Here is a 22,981-nt window from a genome sequence, read left to right as displayed (position 1 = left end):
GTTAGGCCAAGTGGCCTGTTAATACTTGAATCGTTCAATAATGAATTTAAAAAAGAAAAACTGGATATTTTACGGAAGGTAGGGTACTGGGTTTTTTTTGGTTTTATGGTTTTCGTAACCGACGAATTTGGACCATCAAGCTTTATCCTCCTATGATTTCTGGCTAACTAACAATTTTTTTTTTTTTGCCTTCTTAGATTTTTAGATAACCAATAAAATTCATTTATATATAAATTTATTTGATTGGTAATAAATATTTTTTGCTGTATTTAAATAAATTTCCTGAAAATCAAAAAAATTATTTGATATTTTATCCGTTATTTTAATTATTTATCATAATATTTAATTTAATAAGGATAATATGATATTTTTATTATAGTAAAATAAAATTTTAATTAAAAAAGTAATATTTTTACCTTTCTTATAAGAAATTTTTTTATGAAAAACTAACTAAAAAATATTTCTGAAAAATCTTCTTATTGGAAATGTTTTTTTTAAATTGATAAAAAATATAGAAAATGAAAATTCTCAATCTAACATTCACAAAGCCCCCAAGGAACCCACAAAAAAGTATTAAAGAATCTAAAATACGGAGATGGCCTTTATGTTTTTAATTTTAAAAAATAGGCCACTTTAAAGAATGTCGACATGCCTCGATTTCACGTCTTTTTCCTACGCATGTTGTGTTCAGTGTTTAGAAAATTAAACAATGTGAGTATCAGTTTTGCTGATCTCAAGACTTTATATTCTTTCCAAAAAAAAAGACTTTATAGTCTTCTTTTGTGTAGGTAAGAGTGTGCAATAATTAATGTTAGAGGATATTTTAAGCAGGGACTGCAGATTGATGAAAGATGTAGGACATAGGAGGTAGAAAATATTACCCACAAAATTAAACAAGAAATAACAACAAATTTTAAATCTATACCAAAGTTAGCATATCAAATGAATGAATTCGTTTTGTTTTTTTTTTCCAAAAAATTAAACAAGAAATAAGAACAAATTTTAAATCTATACCAAAGCTAGCATATCAAATGAATGAATTAGTTGTGTTTTTTTTTTTTAACTCGGGTATAGTTAACCGAGAGTAGAAAACCAATCCTCTAATTACAGAATTTATTTAAGAGGTTAATTTTTCTTAATATGTATTATTTCTTCCAACATATATTCTTTCATATGCATGGATAAAGGATCAAATGCTGATCAAGGGACAAAGTCATTTTTCAATAATGTGACACCATGTTAGTGATGAAGGAATTAGTTAATGAAATGATTAATGGAAGAAATAAGGAAAGAAGGATTGCCTTGTTCCGAAAAATAACTTGCTCTGCTACTACATTTAGAACAACTTCTCCTCGATCTGCATCTCTCCTCTGAACATTTGGCCAAATTGGCGCCAAGCTCTAAGTCACTTTGTCCTTGTATTGAACCATCATAAGCTTCATCATAATAACTATCTTTAGTTCTGAGAGGATGACAGAGAATGGAAGTCATCATGCTAAACTTTCTACTGTCTTTGTTTGGTAGAGAAGATACAGAGAGGTTTATCAATAATCAAGTCCAATTGTTTAATTCGTGGGAGAAGTAAACGTGAAAAAATAAAACTAATTAAGGAGAATACCAAAGCAAACTACAAAGGGTAAGTAATACAACAGAAAGTGCGTATAAAATGGTACAATCTTACTTGCTATATATAACCTGTGCCATACCTTACACGGGTTACCTTAAACCTTCAAATGATGCGTGCGTAGGAAATTTCCTACTAAATCATTGAAACTATGACAGAAAATTGAATATGTGGATGTAAGTCTAACTCCATCTTATAAAATTAATTTATAAGATAAGAGTCAGGACAGAGGTAAGTTGAAGGTTGAGACTCATGAGAGATCTCTCTTAATTTTTTATAACTAAAATATTTAATATAGATCATATTTTTTAAAAAACTAAAAGAATTAGTTTTATTTAGTAGGTCGAGTTTCAGGAAGAATAGTATTTAAGTATTTTTTTTAATATAATGATATTTTTTAGGTAATATTTTATTTTATTTTAGTCTACAATGTATAAATATAATTTTTTTAGACAAAATATTTGAGCATTATTTGTTTCCTTTTTACTTTAATAATTTGTCATTATTATTATTTTACTGCCGTTGTTACTATTTTAAAGACGGCAAATGATTACATTTGTTATAAAAAAAAAAAAACTTTATTACTCTTCCATTTATACTGATTTATTATAATTGATTTGAGATTAAAATTTATTTATTAACCTTTTCCAATAAAGTAAACTTACTATGAACAATAATGTCAAGAATTCACCACTTCAGATTTGAGAGAGACAAATAAATATTCTTTTTTCTTATTACAATTCTCGATATATTATTTTTATTTTTCTTTTTTCATTTTTTTTTTGGCATTATTTGTGAGGTTCCAATGATCAACTCATCTTGAATGTCTAAACATGTCGGGGTGCAAATTTTGGCATAACAAATATTGGATATTGTGTGGCAATGAAGGTTTTTCAAATTTGCTTTTAAGATAGTCAGCAATGCCACAACACATTATTTTTTTTCACCTAATTTTTAACAATCTGAAAGTAACTTATTTTTCGATGATTGCTGGAAATTGTTGTCGTAAAACATAATAACATATACAATTTTCTTATTCTTTTTATTTTTAATGAATAATACTTGATACAATTATTTCTAAACCTATGTAGGACTTGAGTTATATAATAACATATCTTGAATCAGGATACAATATAATTATTCAAGACACAATTATGAATGATTCAAGATATGAAAATTGAAAATATAAGTTAATATGAAACTTTTTTAATCTTAAAACATGGACGGAGGGAGTATTTAACAAAAAAAATTCATCAAGATATGCTATATGATTATTTTTTAGGGATGAAAATATTTAGATATACCCATGTAATATAAATAATACTCATAAAAAAATAATTTTTATCTCTCTTCTTATTATATCGCATTATCAATTATATTAATCATGTATCCTTTTCCTCTTTCTTTCAAAGTATAAATATCCAAAAGTATCTAAGCACTATTTTTCTATTTCACTTATTACTTTTTATCACACAATATAATTATTTTATTCAATTTCATTTCATTATCAATTTAAAATTCATTTAGGTCATGTAATTTTCAAAACAAAGTCAATGTTACATTCTTATACTTCAATTAGGTTCGTAATTTTTATGATTGAGACAGTATTATCATTTGTTACTTCAATTAGGTATCATAATTTTTAAGACGTCATTACTTTAATTGGACAAAAAGAATGTTTTAAAAATTATGGAATCACAAGTAACAAATGGTAATATTGATTAAATTTTGAAAATTATATAACTTAATTAAACCCTAGATTAATAGCGAGAAGAAATTGAATAAAATAAATAAATAGTAAAACTAAAAAATTAATTAGATCTTTCTAATTTTGGTATGGTGAACCATGAGGCATGAGGCCAGTTATTTTGACACATGCTGTCTTCTTCTTTTAGGACATATTAATGTTCGTTATATCCGTTTGTTAGTCAGCTAGACTTTCTTAGATATATATATATATATTATCTGGCTCCAAATGGGCAAGGAAAGAGCACATAACTGTGGAATTGTTTGAGGCGTGATTGAAGGAACACGTAACTGCGTTCCTTGTTGGATTTGTGTCAAATAAATTCATGCACGTACACTACGAGTTAAAATAGCTTCCGCGTAACCTATCCATGTATTTGAAAATTCCGAAGATAAATAGAACACACAATTACACATCGAAATCAATTTCACGTCCACATAACTAGCGAAATTTGAGTGCGCAATTGATGGTGTTCAATTTTTTTTATATGCCACACAAATAACTTTCAGTCAAAATAATTTTATTTAAGATGGTTAACATTATTATAGGTGATAATTTATGGTTTATTATTTTACTCAAAAGATATTGAGGCGAGGCAAGGTAGGGTATAAATTTTAATGATTTATAAGGATCACAACAATAGAAAAATAAACATAATGTTGAAATATATAATTCTCACAAATAATAAACAAACAATGTGTATTTTTTTTTATAATTAGATTTTTTTTTAACGCGCTTTAATTCCTTAAAAGATGAGAGAAACAAAATTTTATTTTCTTTATCTGTTCTTTTTATTTTCTGTATCTTTCGTGATGATGGCTAAGGTTGATAAAATACTCTAATGTGAGAAAGGAGAGCTCATTTTACATTAGTGAGTATCGATCCCTTTATAATCAGTATTCTCATCAAATAGTAGTTGTTTCTAGAAATTGTTCCACTTAAACCCACAATCCATCTACAACTTAGTTCATAATAAATAATAATTATTTATTAATCCTTAATAAGTCATATATCTCTCACATGAAATATTAAATCTTACATTCTCTCACTTGGTTTATGTGGCATTACTTAACATTAGAGTGACTTTCTTGATTCTTAAGTCATGTTTTCTCATGAACTAACATACTGTGCAACTCATGTACATTTCATTTGTCTTTAATGATATTATAGTTCATTTGAAACGGACCATGCTCAGACGATAATGAGTCAAGAATAAACTGTACTAGGAAGTTCTCATTTACAATCATTCCCAAGGTCTTAAGCCTTGCTGCAATGTTTGTCATCTTAATCACATGCTCGTGCATAGTACGTGAGTCATCAAGCTTCATGGTGGTCAACATATTCAATAATGTCTCAGTAAGAAACTTATCAACTATTTGGGAGTACTCTTTCATTAATCCTATAAACTCTTTAGCATTTTTGGTCTTGGGGATAACTTCCTTAATGTTGTTTGTGAGAATCATTCTCATGAACAATAGGCTGAGTCTGTTTAATATTTCTCAAGTTTTATAATGAGTTTTTTCTTCAATGTTACTAGCATCAATAATAGTAGTACATTTTTCTTTCAATATAGCAAGATCAAGATCCAAAACACTGAGATGAAATTGAACTTGCTTATTCGAGTTAGAGAAGTTAAACCCATTAAAAATTGATATAGACGAAACATGAGAATTCAGTGAGTTGAAAATTGATATTGCATAATAAAATTTCACATAAGTGTTTTGAGTCATAAAATACATGTTATATATATAATATATTCTAACAACAATAAATTTATATCAATAGTTTCCTTTGGGTGATACACCAACACACATCATACAACATAATGATGCTGATAAAATTATAATATTATTGAGAGTTAAATATGCACCAATTAGAATTACTTTCTTTGTGTATATAAATAAAACTAATGACACACACAAATTACCTATAATTATATTCATTAATTAAGAAAACAATTAATCAACCTTTGAACAATCTATATATAAATATTTTATAACAATAAATTTCAATATACCCCATAAATAAATAATTATATATTTCAGCATTCATTATTTTTTGAGTAATTAAAAAAATATCATTAATTTAAAATTAAATAACTTTAAAGATTTGATGGCTTTGATTAATTCCAAATAAACATACAGTCTACAACACACACTTTCTTCTACTAATAATTCATAACATTCTGATTTTTTTTCATATTTGGTTTGTGCATTCAAACACATTCAAGCAATTAAACATAAAATATACAAAATATTTTCAATCATGTATCTGTGCAACGCCTTCTCCTTTTATTGGCTTAAAAGCCTTCATATGTACAATAAGAATACTTATATATATATATATATATATATATATATATATATATATATATATATATATATATATATATCATTGATCGAAATCGGCATATTGCATATGATAAATGATTCACGATCAAATAATTATGCATACCCATCAAAACAACGTGCAAGCCTATATAAATTTCATAAACAGTTTCGATTCATTACGAGATAGGACTTACCATTCGAAAGCAGTTCTTGATCCATACATGATACAATAAATATCTTTGCTTGCAACGAAAATAATCAATAATTCATAATTTTAAAATTAGGTTTCATGCAATTTGGAGAGAAATATGTTTAATGGAAAATCATATAATTTCACAACATATGTCCAAAGATCATGTGTAAATTTTAATAATTTTTTAAGGATCACAATAATAAAAAATAAGTCAGAATCTTGAAATATATAATTTTTCCAAATAATAAATAAATAATATGTATATTTTTCCATAATAAGATTTTTCTTTAGTGTGTTTTTATTACTTAAAAGAGAAAAAAAAATTAAAATTTTACTTCCTTTAACTGTTTTTCTATTCTTTCCATCTTTTGTCATAATGGTTAAAATTGAAAGAATACTAAAAAAAAAATCTATATTAATTCTTTTATAATAATTACTCTCATCAAATAATAGTTATTTGTAAAATAACTTAATTTAAGTTCAGAATCTATTTACAACTTAATTTATAATAATTATTTATTTATTTGTTAATCTTTAATAAGTGGTATGGGTCTCGGATGAGATATTAAACCTTACTTGGGGAAGTCAAAAGAGGTTGGTGGATGGTATGGTTAGCCACTATTTGGTCATTGTGGATGCATAGAAACTGTATAATCTTCCAGGGGGGTAATTTTAAACGCATAACAGTTATTTGACTTTATCAGCTTTTCAGCGTCTTTTTATGAGCGATCAGTTGAACCAATCGTATGTTTGAAAGCTGGATAGGGCAGAAGAAAGGTAGGAAGAAGGAAATAAGAATTACTGTTAAATGTTAATAATATCTATGTTGGAAATTAATTTTGTTAGCTGAAAACTAGTGCATAATTTGGTTGCCAAAAGGAAATTAAAGCATGGAAGGGCCAGTGCAGCCTTAGAGTTTCACTAATTTGCCAATGCTATACAATGTGTTACTCAAGGGCTAAGATTTGGAATGTGATAGGCAGCAACTAAATTAAGGCAGACAGAGGAAGGGACATAAAATTGGTGCTGAGAGAGAGCATAAAAACTCTAGGCAGTGAAAGTAGCTTTTATGGGCTGGTAGGGAGTATTTTTTTTTTAAATGAAATATTAGAGGGGCGGGATATAATAATTAAAAAATTAGTTAAATTTAGGTTATGATTGACCAAATTAGTTAGAATCTAAAAAATTAGTTGAAAGTTGAGGGTTAAAAATTAAAAAATTAATTAAATATTTGATAAAATTAATTGTTAAAATAGTTTAAAAAATATAAAATAATATGGAAAACAATCAAATCATAATTTATTTTTATGCAAAATTTGTTCTATTGTAGATCTAGGGAAGTGTAGTAGGGATGATACTACTTTCTCTAAGCTATGTATTATACGCAACAAATATTTACATGTATAATTGGATTTGGTTACCTCTTGTATCCATATAAATGATATTTTTTTGGCTGATAAAAAATCTTAAAATTTTAAATTTGAGATTATTGGTGAAACTGATATAATCACAAACAATTAATTCACATGCTCAATGGGAATTCAAAAAAGTATTTATGAAAAATATTAGAAACACATTTTTTCACAAATTCTTTTAAATACACTCACTCTTGTTGGTCAAAGAAAAAAGACAAAAAAAATTGCAAGTTTCACATCTTATTTAAACATTTTCATGATTTTATAATTTTCAATAAAATGATTTAATTAATAATAAAGTGTGTTAGAAAAAAATATATTAAGGTGTGTTAGAAGAAATATATTAAAAATTATGTTGCTACTACACCTTGAATATACATATATACAAATTTTGATAATTCTACACATGTATTTGATGTGTAGGGTATTTGCTACTATTTACAAAGTTTAGTAATGATAGTATGTTGATTTCTCCTATAACAGTCAAAGCAGATATTTATATATAGTTTTTTTAAAATAATAAATATTTTTTTATTAATAAAATAAGATTACTGTATATGAATGAAAAAAATTCTCTCTTAACGTATTATTGTATATTCAGAACTTAACATTTATCCATTGACATAATTTTTAGGTATAACATTCCGTTGTAATAAATGAATAACAGCATTCCAAAGAAGCTGTCAAAGTTGTGATTGTTACAATCCTGGTGGAGTACATGCTGCGAGTTTTCAATTGAAATTGGCAGCAAAATGGTCAAGTTTATTCGCTCGCAATTAGGCTGCTATGACGTGGAGTTCAATCCTAATATGCATGCAGCATGCTGCTCACACACCTTACTCGTTCTATGGTCCAAACTCATGTCTTATCAATATTGGAGCCACCAAGGATGACAACATTAGATTAGGATTTAAATTTAATTTTCATTAGTGAAGGTACTGGTGCCATACATATATAGAGGGCACTTGCATTGTCTCCAAAATTACCAATTTTTCTTGAGACCTTGAAGCTCATTTTGTCCAAATAATTGGCACAATTGCTCCTTTCTCCCAGTGTACGACACAGACCATACTCAGGTTTTTCTTTTCATATAGCTATCTAGTTTTCGTATTAGTGGTGAATAGACAAGTCTTCCTGCACTTTGTGTATAGTGTGCCCCGACTCACCGAGTCCAAATAGCACATCACCATGAATTAGCTTCCCAGCAAAGTTGTGATCTCCACGTATAAGACATAAGATATATTTTTACACTTTATTTTAATTTAAAATTTTCATCTCAAATTATTTTTTTCTATTTCATTCTACTCTCCTGAAGAGACCCTGAGTGATCCAAAATCTGCCTGTGATATAGATGGTTTAATTACCTAAATTTAGATTGAGATTTATTTCACGGGCCTAAAAACCTTTTTATGGACCATATTTTTTAGGAACTTACTAGATTGGCACTAAATTGTTATCCATCTTTGTTTGGGAACTATTTTTCAAAATTACTTCAAGAGGAGAAGAAAATAAGATGAATTTTTTTTTTATGTTAATAAAGTTTTCTCACACAACTTTTTTTTAAAAAAATTAGTTTTAACTTATGTATAAATTAATTTTAATTTATAGAGAAGTAATAACCAGTGGAATTTGAACGCGATTGATGCCATTTAAATTGGTATACGTCCACACAAATTCTGACAAGTATACAGCAATAAATGCACTTGATCTATTCACAACAATATGGCAGACGATCATAATTTCTTGAAAAGAATCGTAATTCTCCAATATATAACCAACTTTTCTATACATATGAACAGTAATGCTAGCTTAGAAAAAAGTTGACAGAATTTAGTTAGAGTTTAACCAAATCCAAAAGTAATCATTGGACAAGTAAAAGAGAAAAAGCTCTGTTCCATAATTAAGAGTCAATGTACAACATCAACTCATTTTGACAAAATTTCTAGCCAAAGAATCTAGTGGTTCAATATTTTGCTACACGTATTTATAAATTTAATTAATTATGAATTTTGTTTACTAGTTCACAGTTAAATATTATTTTAGAAAAAACACTTTTTAAAGTTAAATATTTCTTTTTAATGGTGTTCTATCTAAAATTGTATTTGAAAACCTCTATATATAGATAGAACTCAGAGAATTGTTACCCCCTTCTTAGGTTTTTTAATCTTTATTATTATTATTATTATTATTAATCAATTCATCCTTCATATTTATTAAATTTAAATCAATGATTTAATTTTCAAAATTGCATTAATTTTCGTTCTTTTTTAACAATCTCTAAAAGGACTCTTTTCTCTCTCTCATTTTAAGAATTAATAAGGAGGAAAAAAACTTAATAATACATGTTTCTAATGGTCTATTTAGGGTTTAACACATGAGACCACCCCAAATCTCAAAAGCATGTGCATACTTAACTCAAGGATAGATGAGAATGTATATAGTCCAGGGCAATGAACCAATTAATGGAACCCATCAATAGTCCTCCTTCTAGAGAATTGATTTAGAGTGGTTTGTTTAAATTTTTTTAAAAAAAAATTTCTAAAAAAATATTTTTTTTAATAAGCAGATGATATTTTGTTTTCAAAATAAACAGAAAATATTTTTTTTAAGCAGAAATAGTTTAGAAAAACACATTAGGAAGATAAAAATATATATATTTTATTAAAACAAGTGTCTTTTTAAAGTTTAAACAAGTTCACCCTTATTATGTCTCAATGACTTCTCTCCCAAGCTCTCCCTTGAGTGTTGCTTCCTTCACTTCCCTAGCATGCCATTACATTACAGAATTCTCAATCAGTTAAGTAATTTGGAGGTGCAAGAAGTTTTACTCCTCTCTCTCCTTGATTCATCACATTCTCCTGAATAAAGCCTTAGGACAAGACCTCAGACCAACCTTCCTCAACACCATCTAACAAATTTGTGCTGGGAAGATACGAAAACTAATGGCAGCCGGAAGCCCGTGTTTTTGTTAGAAGGGAGTTACTATTGGTGGTTCCATTGCTAATGGCCTCTACCAAGTGACTAACACCTTTTTTTTTTCTTTCTAAAAATGCCCTTTTCATGGAAATATGGTTTTGTTGTATAAACAAATCGTGCTTCCGTTATATTAAAGGAGTAAAAAAAAAATTAACAACGGAAATACAATTCCGTTGAAACGGTACAATAGAATCATATTTTTGTTATTTATTAGAGGATGTGTTAAAAAAATAATGATAAAAATATGATTATGTTATATTGTTTAAATAGAATTATATTTTCATTGTTAGTTCAACTGTGGTGGTGTGCAGCGCAGACGAAGTTAAAAAGGTGACTTTGTGGCCGCATGAACAAAGTTGCAGAGGTGGCTTTGCCGCGGTACGAACAAAGTTGTAGAGGTGACTTTGCAACAACGTGGTGGTGGTTGAGCCGTGGTAAAGGGGGTTGTGCAGGGAAGGGGGGGAGGGTTTGAGGCGCAAGGGAAGGAGGAGTAGGGCTGAGGGTAGGTGGTGGGGGGAAGGGGAAAGAGGGAAGAGGAAGGTTTGCAACAAGAGATAAGGAGATTTTCTCTCATTTGTAGGGGTCAATAACAAAGAAAAGAAAATAGTAGTTTCCTTGTAAGAAAGAACTGAAGCCCAATAGTAACAAGTCCTTTTTTGAGTCCAGTGGACCGAAGTGTTGGAAAAGGCCAGTGTTCCACATCCTTTGGGCACTGCCACGTGCACCCAGCCAAATGGCTGATACATCCAAGGATACGGATCAATTAATCTCTGAGTCTCATACAGATTAGTTGATCCGTATGAGGTTCACAGATTAGCGGACCCGTATGAGGTCCAATCAAATTTTTTTTTTAATTTTTTTTTCAAAAATATGTGTTACGAATTAATTTAAAATTAATGGTTCAAATAAGAATCAAACCTGTAAATTTTAGGTTATTAGCACAACGCTCTAACCAGCTGAGTTAATGGGCCAATTATGTTTTAAAATAAATAATATTGTTATACGTAACACTAAAATTTCTAATGAATATTTAATGCGCATATAAATTTAAATAATAAATTTTGTGATAATTAACTTTATATAAGTCATATGAAATATTTAATCTGTATATTTTTTATAAATAAAAAATATTTACTATTAAAAAGTTTAATATATTAATAAATTAAAAAAACATATTTTTGAAATTTTTTTTAAAGAAAAACACTTACGGATTACGTGATCCATATGAGTCATACGAATTAATTCATATGAATTATGTAATCTGTTTGAGTTAATTCATATGACTCAAATGGATCACGTAATCCGTAAGGTTTTTTTTTCTTTCAAAAATATGTTTTTTTAATTTATTAATAAATTAATTTTTTCAATAGTAAATATTTTTTATTTATAAAAAATATACGGATTAAATAATTCATATGACTTATATCAAAATTAATTGTCACAAAATTTATTATTTAAATTTACATGTGTATTAAATATACATTAAAAATTTTAGTATTATATATAACAACATTATTTATTTTAAAACATAATTGACATATTAGTTCAGTTAGTTAGAACATTGTGCTAATAACTTGAAAGTCATAGGTTTGATTCTTACTTTGACCATTAATTTTAAATTAATTCGTAATACATATTTCCATATTTTCACGGAAGGGCAACATGGAAAAATTACTAAATTGTAAGGTGTACCAGCAATTTTATTGGGTGCACATAGCAATATCCACATCCTTTTATTCTTGGTGTTTGTGGTTATTTAATTAATAGAAATTGAATATAATTATTACGAAATTAATTTAAAAATATAAGTAATTAAAATTTTACCGTACAAAATCTAAAATTTTATGTTTTGAAAAATATAAGAATTTTAAATTTTTTTTTAAAAAAAGTAAAAAAATATTTAACAATTTGGAATTATCATCAGACATAAACAATAACAAATGGACTTAAATGTAATTTTGATCTCTATTTTAAAAATTATACAATTTTAATTATTTTATTTTAAAATAGAAAAATTTAGTACTCCTTTTTTTTTAAATTTTACGGTACAAAATCTAAGATTGGCTATTTTGAAAAATATAAGAATTTTAAAATTTAAAAAATATTTAATAATTTGGAATTATCATAAGGCATAAACAATAATAAATAGGCTTAAATTTAATTTAGGTCTTTCTCTTTTAAAAATTATTCAATTTTAGTTTTTTATTTTAAAATAGAGACATTTAGTACTTTATTTTTTTTAAAATCTGTAAGTTTGGTTCTTTTATTTTAAAATAAAGACATTTAATTTCTCACTTGTGTCAAATTTATAATTTTAATTCTTTCATCAAATGAAGGTATAGAATGTTAAAATATTAACATTAATTATTAGATAGATTAAATAAATAATATCATGTCTATCACTAAATTTAAGTCATATTAGATTAATTTCTATCTCAAATTTGATAAAATGACCAAAATTATTAATTTTAGAATAGTGAAGATTAAATATCAAAAAATGTGTTATTATGATATAGGAGGACTACTATTTTCATTAATTAATAATGTGTTATTATGATTCTTGTCATTAGATATGGCCACACGAAGTCATTACATGGCAGCATTCTAGTGGTCCATGGAGAGGATAACAATTTGCAAGCAGATAGGATATATTCCTCAAAAGGAAAGATTGAGAGAAAGTGTTACTACTTTCAGCTTCAGTTTCTCTTGTGTTTCTCAAAGTCAAGTTACTCATCTCAGTAATCATTTGCCTCCTTCTGAGAGACACACACATAGATAGATATGATAACGTTGTAATCGAGATGGCTGCCACGTGTTGCAACTTCACTCAAGCTTCTTCTAGTTTCAAGAAACTGCATGAGAACATTCAGCTGCAGAGCTACTTCACAAGGCAAGTTCCCTCTTCTCTGGGTTGATTAGATAATTGTTTCTGTAATGCTGTGTTGAAGAGAATGTGTTAGTTGGTTTTTCAGGTGCCATCAAAGATCAGCGTGTAGTGTTGAAAAAGACTTCCATAGGAGATATGGAGGAAGGTTGCAAGTTGAAAGATGGCATCAATATCAGCATGTGTTATGTGCAAGAGGAGTGGAGTTGTCCCCTTCTGTCAATGAAGATGTTGGAGAGGAAAGTGAGGAGGATATTTCAAAGGAAACCTTGATTTGGAGAGCCATCAAGTTGCCAATTTACTCTGTTGCATTTGTTCCTCTCACTGTAAGAATCTAAACTTTTAAGTTGAGCATGAGTAGGTAGCTAGTTGCTAGGTTTCTGTGATGCATTAGTATGATGAGATAAGATGTCACACTGTGTACTCAAATTATGTTGTGTCTAATGTGTGGATGTGTGTTGAGAATTTGAGTGTGAGACTGTGAGTTAGATGTGGAACTGGATGAACAAGTCCCACACTTGGAAAGGAATGGACAAATATAAGCAGAAAGACTAATAGACTTCTTCTTGGTAAGTCCATAGGATGCCATAACAGTGCGGTGGAGTCCATAGGAACTAACTATGTGTCCAGTGTTCTTGTGCATGTGAATTATGCAGTAAATCATTATTTCTCATATCAATAATATATCACCTCAAATCTCAACTATATTGTCTTACTTAGTCAGTGCTAAGTTAAATTCTTTTCCCTAGTAACATAGAAACTTGAAGAGGGCGACCCTTGGCATAACGGTATAAGGTTGTTGCCTTCTGACCTGGAGGTCACAGGTTCAAATCTTGTGAACAGTCTCTCTGCTGTGGTGGAAGCCTCTGTACCTAAGCTTTTTTATTACCCCAGGAAGTAGGTTAAAATTAGTTATATGGACAGAAGCTACTATATTTTGAAGCATACTATAGAAGATTTTCCTCAAGTGGTTATCCCTCCCTTTCCTATCTTTATGATGAACCCATATCCATAGCTTACAGTATTTCAATTAGAACTTATTATAGTCTTTTCATTGAGAATTCATGTCGTTTTAAGCGATGCACCAATTTTACAGTTTTTTTTATATCATTAGACTGTGTGTGAGCATCTCTAATTTGTTTCTCTGTTTACATGGATAGGTAGGCAGTGCAGCAGCTTATTTGCAGACAGGGATATTCTCAGCTAGGTGTTATTTTGTTCTCCTGGCTTCATCAGTTCTTGTTATTACCTGGCTCAATTTAAGGTAAGTTTCAATACTGTGTGAGACTTTGAGGGATGGAGTGAATGAATATAAAATAGAAGTAAATGATTGCTTAACACCACAAGATCTCACTATTTATAAATTGTTTTCTTAAATATTTTAGTAAAGACGGATTCCAGTAACAACTTCATCATTAGAACTTTTGGTAGCCATAATTTTCAGTCAAATATATTTTAAACAGGGTTGATATCTGTTGAAAACTTGTAACAACATGGACACTATCAAAATGTCCTCCATAATTCTTGAACCATTCTATTAAGTTCTTGCCCTTAAAACACTGATTGGAAAGCTGTCAATGACCACAAAATGATCTCTAACTTGTTGCTTTGCTAGCTGTTGTTTTCATTTTTGTGATCAACAGTACTAACTCATTGTAGGAAAAAGACGCAATCGCACAATTGAATGCATTACCAATTTTCAGTCCATCTCTCTCCTTCATTTCTCTTATGCATCCTTCTTATCAAAAACTTCCATTGTTCTTAAAAGGAATATATTAATTTTTATTAAGTAATTAATTTCTTATGTGTGTCCATGACAGCAATGATGTTTATGATTTTGACACTGGAGTTGACAAGAATAAAAAGGAATCAGTTGTAAACATGGTTGGTAGGTGAGTTTTTCTTAAGACTTGTTTTTTATGTTTTTCTATTTTCTTTTGCTTTTATATTTTATATAAAGAAATAACTCGACTTGTTTATTCCTCATGTTGAATTTGGAAAGCCGCAAAGGAATCTTCATTGCTGCCTACTCGTGCCTTGCTCTTGGCTTCCTTGGGCTGACTTGGACTGCTGTTGTGGAAAGAAACTTACGTTCAATATTGTTTCTTGTTTGTGCAATTATTTGTGGCTATATATATCAGGTAGAAGTTTCTCCTGACATCAGAATCGTGTTGGAAAGTTATGCAGAAGTTATTAACTTACAATTTCTCTTCTTGGTCCATTGCCATTCCAGTGTCCACCATTTCGGTTAAGCTACCAGGGGCTAGGAGAGCCCTTGTGCTTTGCAGCATTTGGTCCTTTTGCCACTTGTGCTTTTTATTTATTACATGCCAGTGCAAGGTTACCTCAGCTACCTAATTTGAATGTCTCTTATTATAATATTTGATTTTTCATGGTTTTGATTATGAATGATGTGGACAGGGTGAAGAACCATTTCCCATTAAGTGGAACAGTTCTTTCAGCATCAATTCTTGTTGGCTTCACAACATCACTTATCTTGTTTTGCAGTCATTTCCATCAGGTACTTTCATTTCTGTAATTGAATTCTAATTTTCCGATTTTGAGTAATATCGATTAGGTGAAATGTTTTTATGCCCAACACAGGTGGAAGGAGACAAGGAGGTTGGGAAAATGTCACCTTTGGTACATGCACTTTCTTTAATTGAACATTTTTCTTGTTCATGTTAACAATGTGAATCTACCTATGTTACTTATTTTCCATTTCTCTTTCAGGTTAGACTTGGCAATAAAAAAGGTGCAGAGGTAGTGAAAGGGGCAGTCTTTATGCTCTATGCTCTTTTGGTTGCTTTTGGTCTAATCAAGGCACTTCCTCTCACTTGTATAGTATGTACTTCTAAACTCAACCAAGTTTTTGCATCTCATTTATTATTTTTTCTCTTCTTTAGATGTGTAGTTGTTATTTTGGACCATGTGCTTATGATTTATTTTTTTGGTTATGAATATGATTGTGCTAGTCCCTTTGTACATTGACCTTGCCGTTGGGAAACCTGGTAGTTAGATTTGTTGAAGACAATTACAAGGCAAGTGAATTTTCTTATAGATTTGATCCGTTGGTGTATTTCTTATAGTTTGCTATTAAACCTAAGTTGTATTCTTACAGGACAAAAATAAGATTTTCATGGCTAAGTACTTTTGTGTGAGGCTGCATGCTATGTTTGGAGTTGCACTGGCTTTAGGACTAGTGCTGGCTAGGAATACAAAATTTACATCATGGCCAATATTGAGTTGAAGATTGGCTTGTCGAAAGAGGAAGTAATGTAGTGTACTAAGGGGATTGCTCAAGAGGACCAAGGATGCAAGTCTGCATGGTGCAACAGCCATTAAGATTTCGGTCATGAGCAATTTTTCTGCAGGGGGTTTTGAATCAGTTCTCATTTTCTTCCCATTTCCGTGGCCAAATAAGATTGAAAGAAACTGCATGACACTGATACCAATCAAGAGTTGTGTGCAGCAAGCTTACCTCATCAATCTCAGGTCAGGAGATGGTTCCACTATCTAGGCACCTCGTTTTAACATTCTCCAATAAACCTTAGTTGATGCAACATTTGCTGCAAAGAATTTTTTGTGAAATCAGACCACATGTTGATTCTTTTATTTTTGCCAAGAATCTTTGCAAATTACAGTGGAAATTGGATTTACAACATTTGGTGTAAGTTCTTGAATGAAAATATATGGCAGCTAGCCTTGGAAAGGAGTTAAAGAGCAAAATGCTTTTATCTTTAGTAATTAATGTAAATTTCAAAATAAAAATTCTCAAACGTATATGCTTCTCCTATATTCATGTATAAGGTAAGCAAGCATTATAAAAAGTTAGAAGGAAAAGAATAGCTATTTCTATCATATTCAAATTTTATCTGACATTCCAACTTTTTTCTTTTTTACAATGATGAGCTTGAGTAAACTTTTAACAACTAATTCAATTCTAATGACTTAGGCAAGCGTAAGATTCCAATATCAGTATCTCTATCCCAGAAAAAAAACTACCAAAATTTAGGGTGACATTTTTTAACTAATATTTGTGTGCTTGTATCACTGGAAAGCTTTTTACTGATATATATATGCATATGCACCTGAACTATCCATTTAATTTTATTATTCCATATACCAGTTGGTTACTATTCTAAGTCTTCATGCAAAGTCATTCTCATTCGTGAATTCCAGTTCCTCTGATAGTGATGAAGAAGTAAAGATTGTTGTGAAAGTGATGAAGCAGGGTGTTTTGTTATGCAGAACGTGGGCACAGTTAATTGTACCAGCAAGATAATCGATGAGGATCTATTTTGAGCTTTTAATATGCAAAATGAAATGTTTAACTTACAGTTTAGGAAGATGGGAATTGGAAACTATTATAAAACATTTTTCAGTTATAAGTCATCAATTCCATATCAGCTCCAATGAAAATACTACCTTGGAAATTCTTACCTCGTAGTACTCACGTTGTTTAAAACTCCCAAAGATTTGTTATTTTCGTCGAAGACGGATCCCAAGTACATTGCAACTTCTTTAAATTCAATTATTACATATATCTATTGACTGCTGATTAAAAAATGATTTAGAATTAGATCCTCTCCTAGATATGATCTTGTTAGAGAAAAAGACACGAAAATTAATTAACGAGTCTCGTGACTAATTATGAGTCATGTTTGATAAAAAAAATTGGGCTAAAAATAAAATACCTTTTTGTTCCGCATCTTATTTTTTAAGTAAGTTTCAGTTTAGCCCCTTAAATTTAAAAAGTTTTATTTTAATTTCTTATAGTCTCTTGTTATATTAAATTGGTCTTTCCATCATTTAACCATGTTGTGTTAACTTTGATTGACTTAGCGATTGCCTATATGATGTGGCTTCATTTACATATTGTTTGTTGCCAATTTAATCAAGTTAGTGTGTGATAGAACTTAAAAGAATGATCAATTTAATCTATCAAAAACACTTTAAATACCACAGTAGAACTTTTCAAACATAAGTGACGAAACAGAAATGGAAAAAAAAATATTTTAGCATAAAATTTGTGAATTTATCTTTGGTGAGAGATCCAAATCCATTAAAAGAATAAAAGATATGCATTATTTTTCCTGACCCCACATACATAATTTACAAACGAGATGACGCATGGATGAACTAGCATGCTAAATGAGGTAGTGAACAGCAAAAAAGGGGTCCTCTTGACCGGTTCTCCTTGTTCTTCAAGTTAGGTGCTAACAAAAAACTTTTCTCAGACGTCCTCTGATTTCCCTTTTCTGTGTATTGTTATTCAGATTGGAAAAGGAGAAAGACAGGGAGAGAAAACTGTATATATAAGAAAAAGGGACATGCATACATAACGTGAAAGATAAGAAAGTGTAACATATATAAGCATAAAAATGTGGGTGTTCTATATGTTCTCATTGCCTGTGGCCATTGGCATGGTGATTGTTACATTGAAATATTTCTCTGGACCTGGTGTACCCAAATATGTGTTCTTCACCGTTGCATACACTTGGTTTTGCTCTCCTCCATCATCATCCTCGTCCCAAATATGTGAATTTTTTTCATTAACAGCTATTTTATTTTTTGGTATTCGATTCATTTAAACCTTTCCCTTCATTGATAGTCACTAAATGATGATGAAAATGAAGCAATTTCCTTCTTGTGGAGTTTGACATATTGGAGTACCTTGTTACTTACATGGTAGGCTGCTTCCCTTTTATAAAGCTCTAAATAATATTTGTCCTCAACTAACTTTGTACCCTCTTGACCAATTCCTCCGAAATTTAATTGCTCTATATGATGTTTATGTATGCTTCCATCAAATCTTCTACACAAACTGATGCAATCCTACTCCCCAAGGGCATTGGATAGAAGATTCAAAGAAAATTGGGTAAAAGATGCAAGAGAAGACACTAGGGTTCTCATGAGCCTTAGGGTAGATTTCGGGCCCATGGGCTAAGTATGAGCCCACTTATCTTTGTAAATATTAGATTAAGGTTTCATTATTTTTGGACCTTGTATTTAGGGCTCCATAATGTAGGTAGGGTACCCTAGAAATATAGGATTTTTTAGCCCTTGTATTTTAGGGCACCTAGACTAGTTTTTATATTAGGGGTAGTTTTGTAATTTCACATACACTAAGTGGATATTTGATGTGTGTGGTTGGAAATAAATTTAATTGAATTGGTAGAAGCCCAATCCAATTAAATTTTAGAGGGGGAGGTGAGCATTTGCTTACTACACCACATTGCCACATCATATAGTCACATTTTGTGCATGTCCTTCATGCTTTTCATGCCTCATGACACCTAAGCACACTTAGTGGAGAATCTTGGAATTGATCTTGGATTAGTGGGCTGAACCATAACTAAAATTCACTAATCATAATTAGTGAAAATTTGGCTCCAAAGTTTGGCTCCACAAATTCAATTTCAAATTCAAGTGAAATTTGAATTTCCCTCCAATTTTGTGTGACACTTAGGCTATAAATAGAGGTCATGTGTGTGCATTTTTTTCAACTTGGATCATTTGAATATTAACTTCAGATTTCAGAGCTCTTTTTTAGCACAAAATTTCGTGCTCTTCTCTCCCTCTCCCTTCATTCATCTCCTTCTTCCTCCAAGCTCTTATCCATGGCCTCCTATGGTGGTAAGCTTCTTCTAGACTCATCTTCTCCTTGAAGTGGCGTCTCCTCTCTCTCTTCCTTCTCCATTCCGCTGCCATTTATCTTCCAAGAAGCAAAGGAATTCATTGATGAAGAAGATCTTAGGCCTACAAGCTCCAATGGAGCTTGCATCATGTGGTATCAAGAGCATCTTCATCTAGGTGATGTTCTTTTTCTTCCTCTATCTTTTTGTTCGATGAATTCTCTTTAATTCCTTGTTCTTCATCTTATTCTCCATGTATATCCTCCATTGTCTTGTGGTTTGCTGCTGTTTAGAGTAGATTCAAAAAAAAATAAACCGATTAAATCTTAGATCTACACTTGTTCTTGCATTTCTATGATTCAAATTTTGTAGATCTACTCTTGAATCTTGTTTTTGTGTTGATTTTAGGTTCTATCATTTTTCATTCATAATATTCTTGTGTTGAACCTTAGATCTAAATTTTCTTCCAAAATATTGATTAGAAAAAAAAACACAAAAATCTAAGTTTAAATCACTTAATCCATGTTATCTTAGAGTCATGTTTAGTCATAGTAATTGTCACATTATGTTCTAAGTTTGTGTTGAATTTTACTTTGTTGATTGAATTCTATATACATTTGTTCATGTATTCTTGTCATTCTTAGCCTATCTTTTGAATTTTGAGTCTAATTCATGCATGTTATTTAGTTCATAACATGTTCTAAATCAATTCCTAGAAGTAGTCTTGTTCTTGAACTTTTTTTTTGCTTTCTAAGTTTCCTACATGATGCCTATGATGAAGTTGAGTTGTGGTGCTGAGTTGTGGCTGGATTTGTGAATCAAAATAAGTCTTAAGCTCTCTTTAATTGTGTTATTCAAGATAATTGAGCATAAGCAAACACAAATTGTAACTATCCAAGCCTTAAGCAACATAAACACTACTCTTGGCAGCTTGAACATACGAACTTGTATAAATTACTGGGAATTGGTCACTACGTTTTTTGAGCTGAAACTTTTACTGAATTTTCTAGACATCTGGACCAAAATTATAAAAAAAGAACCAAGCGATTGGATTAAAGGAAAAAATAAGAAAAATCTCACAAGTTGGCAGAAAAATCAGTGTCCAGGAAAAAAAAAGTGAAAGGAAAGCGTGCTTGTTGTTTTGGCTCAAAATTTGTTCTATAATTGGTGCCTATTTTATACCAATCCTAGTTTTGAAATTTCAATTGAAAATTATTGTGAAAACAAGTGCCAAAACTAGAGGTTTCTTGAGTCTTTTTTTTAGAGTTTTTCTACTCTACTATAGAGCCATTCTAGGTTTCTCTTTGAGTCCTAGCTTGCTTTTTTGTGCTTTTCATTGCTTTAATTGTTGAATAATCCTTGGAAATTTGTCTTGTTAAAACTCTATTGGTTTAGCTTTCATTTCATTTTTTGTCTTTGGTTATTGCTTGTCTCTTTGTTTCCTTGCTTGTGAGTTGCCATATAGGGAATTGGAAAGGAGGATTGGTGCCATATCTTGAAGAATTTGAGTCAAGAAGTAAGGGGCCAACCACCTTAAGAGCTATTGGACTAAGAAGCACTCTAAATTGAGTGAAATACTAAAGAGAGAATAGCCACCACAATTGAGGACTTTTTTTTTGTAATTTTGTAATTGGCAATTTGTTTTGCTTTCAAATTTTGTAACAAAAAGGCCTTTCATTGGAAGTAAGTTGGGAGCCTCCAATAGGTCACCCTACTTCCATTTGTGTGTAATAGTTTTAGGCAATTTTCCCTTAGGATAGTGAGTGTTTTGTTGGGAACCTTAAATGAGGTCATCCAAACACTCTTAGGATCCGCCTAGTTTGCATTTCTTGCACTTTAATTTCTTGCTTACTTTCATAGCTTATTTCCTTTACCCTCCATTGTCAAACCGCCTAGATAGCTTGCCTTTTACCAACTAGTTTTTACATTATCTTTCACACCTCTTTTAGTGTTTATTTTGGCTAGTTTCAACCATAGTTTCTTTTACCTTTTTTTCAAACCCCCAACAAGAAAGAACCATAACTTAGGAACCAACATGAGTCTTCATTCTTCATCTAGTGTTAATGGTGAAGGTTCTACTCCTAAGGACCCCTTGTATAAGATATTAGATGAGTTGAGATCCCTTAAGTTGTGGAAAGAAAAACAAGAGAGAAAAGAAAAAGGTAAAAAAAGAGTGGAAGAAATAAGTCAAGATGAAAGAGAGAAAATAAGAAAGGAAGAAAGAAGAAAAATAATGAAAGAAATGAAAAGGGAAAAACATGCCTCCTATAGTAGTCATGACTCTTGCAAGAGTTTAAGTGAAGAACTTAGTGACTATTATAGAGGGCGTCATAGTTCACATACTAAACATCACTCCCAAAGAAGAGAAAAGGATAAAAGGCCTGAAGAGGTTAACATTAGCCTCCCATATTTCCATGGAAAAGATAATGTTGAGGCTTACTTAGATTGGGAAATGAAGGTTGAACAACTCTTTGCTTGCCATCATATTAGCGAAGAGAGAAAAGTTCCATTGGCTACCCTTAGCTTTCAAGGGTATGCCCTCTATTGGTGGACTTCCCTTGTTAGGGAACGTAGGATTCATGGGGATCGTCCAATAGAGTATTGGAATGATCTTAAGAGTGTCCTTAAGAAGAGGCACATTCCCTCCTACTATGAAAGGGAGCTTATGGACAAGCTCCAAAGGCTTAGACAAGGGAGTATGAGTGTTGAAGAATATAGACAACAAATGGAACTACTCCTTTTAAGAGCTGGACTTAGGGAAGAGGAAAGAACAAGCATAGCTAGGTTCCTTAGTGGACTTAATATGGAAGTGAGGGACAAGGTTGAACTCCTTCCATATAGGGACCTAGATGAGCTAGTCCAACTTTGTATAAGAGTGGAACAACAACTTAAGAAAGCCTTCTTCAAAATCTTATGGCTCTCACTCTTATCCAAGGAAGGACCAAGCCCATGGAATTTTGGGGGCTGCACCTTCAAAACCTAAGGAAGATAAGGGTAAGACCATAGAGAAATACACCCCTAAGACTAGTTCCCAAGAAAGGACTAGCAATATTAAATGCTTCAAATGTCTTGGGAGAGGTCACATTGCCTCTCAATGCCCCACAAAGAAAACCATGATCATGAGGGGTCAAGACATTTATAATAGTCAAGAGGAGACTACTTCTTGCCCTTCCT

The 22,981-nt window shown here is 30.6% G+C and overlaps 1 protein-coding gene across 1 annotated transcript; it reads left to right on the top strand.

Moving 5' to 3' along the window:
* The first annotated feature begins 12,962 nt into the window (after positions 1-12,962).
* LOC114380739 (2-carboxy-1,4-naphthoquinone phytyltransferase, chloroplastic-like) lies at positions 12,963-16,898 on the top strand. The gene is made up of 11 exons (XM_028339773.1): positions 12,963-13,175; positions 13,258-13,495; positions 14,330-14,433; positions 14,990-15,061; positions 15,172-15,310; positions 15,403-15,509; positions 15,591-15,690; positions 15,774-15,812; positions 15,903-16,013; positions 16,145-16,210; positions 16,291-16,898. The coding sequence occupies exons 1-11, from the start codon at positions 13,087-13,089 to the stop codon at positions 16,417-16,419; spliced, it is 1,194 nt and encodes a 397-aa protein (XP_028195574.1). The 5' UTR covers positions 12,963-13,086; the 3' UTR covers positions 16,420-16,898.
* The last annotated feature ends 6,083 nt before the right edge of the window (positions 16,899-22,981 follow it).

This window comes from Glycine soja, chromosome 13 (assembly GCF_004193775.1).
Source record: "Glycine soja cultivar W05 chromosome 13, ASM419377v2, whole genome shotgun sequence".
NCBI classification, from domain to species: Eukaryota; Viridiplantae; Streptophyta; class Magnoliopsida; order Fabales; family Fabaceae; genus Glycine; species Glycine soja.
The sequence above is the reverse complement of the archived record's forward strand: the minus strand, read 5'-3'. Positions and strand labels throughout refer to the sequence as shown.

Bases quoted from the DNA above. Each gene is read 5' to 3' on its own strand.
- LOC114380739 (XM_028339773.1), top strand. From the start codon at position 13,087: ATGGCTGCCACGTGTTGCAACTTCACTCAAGCTTCTTCTAGTTTCAAG. The intron at 13,176-13,257 runs GCAAGTTCCCTC...TTGGTTTTTCAG, and splicing joins CTGCAGAGCTACTTCACAAG to GTGCCATCAAAGATCAGCGT. The intron at 15,813-15,902 runs GTACATGCACTT...TTTCTCTTTCAG, and splicing joins TTGGGAAAATGTCACCTTTG to GTTAGACTTGGCAATAAAAA.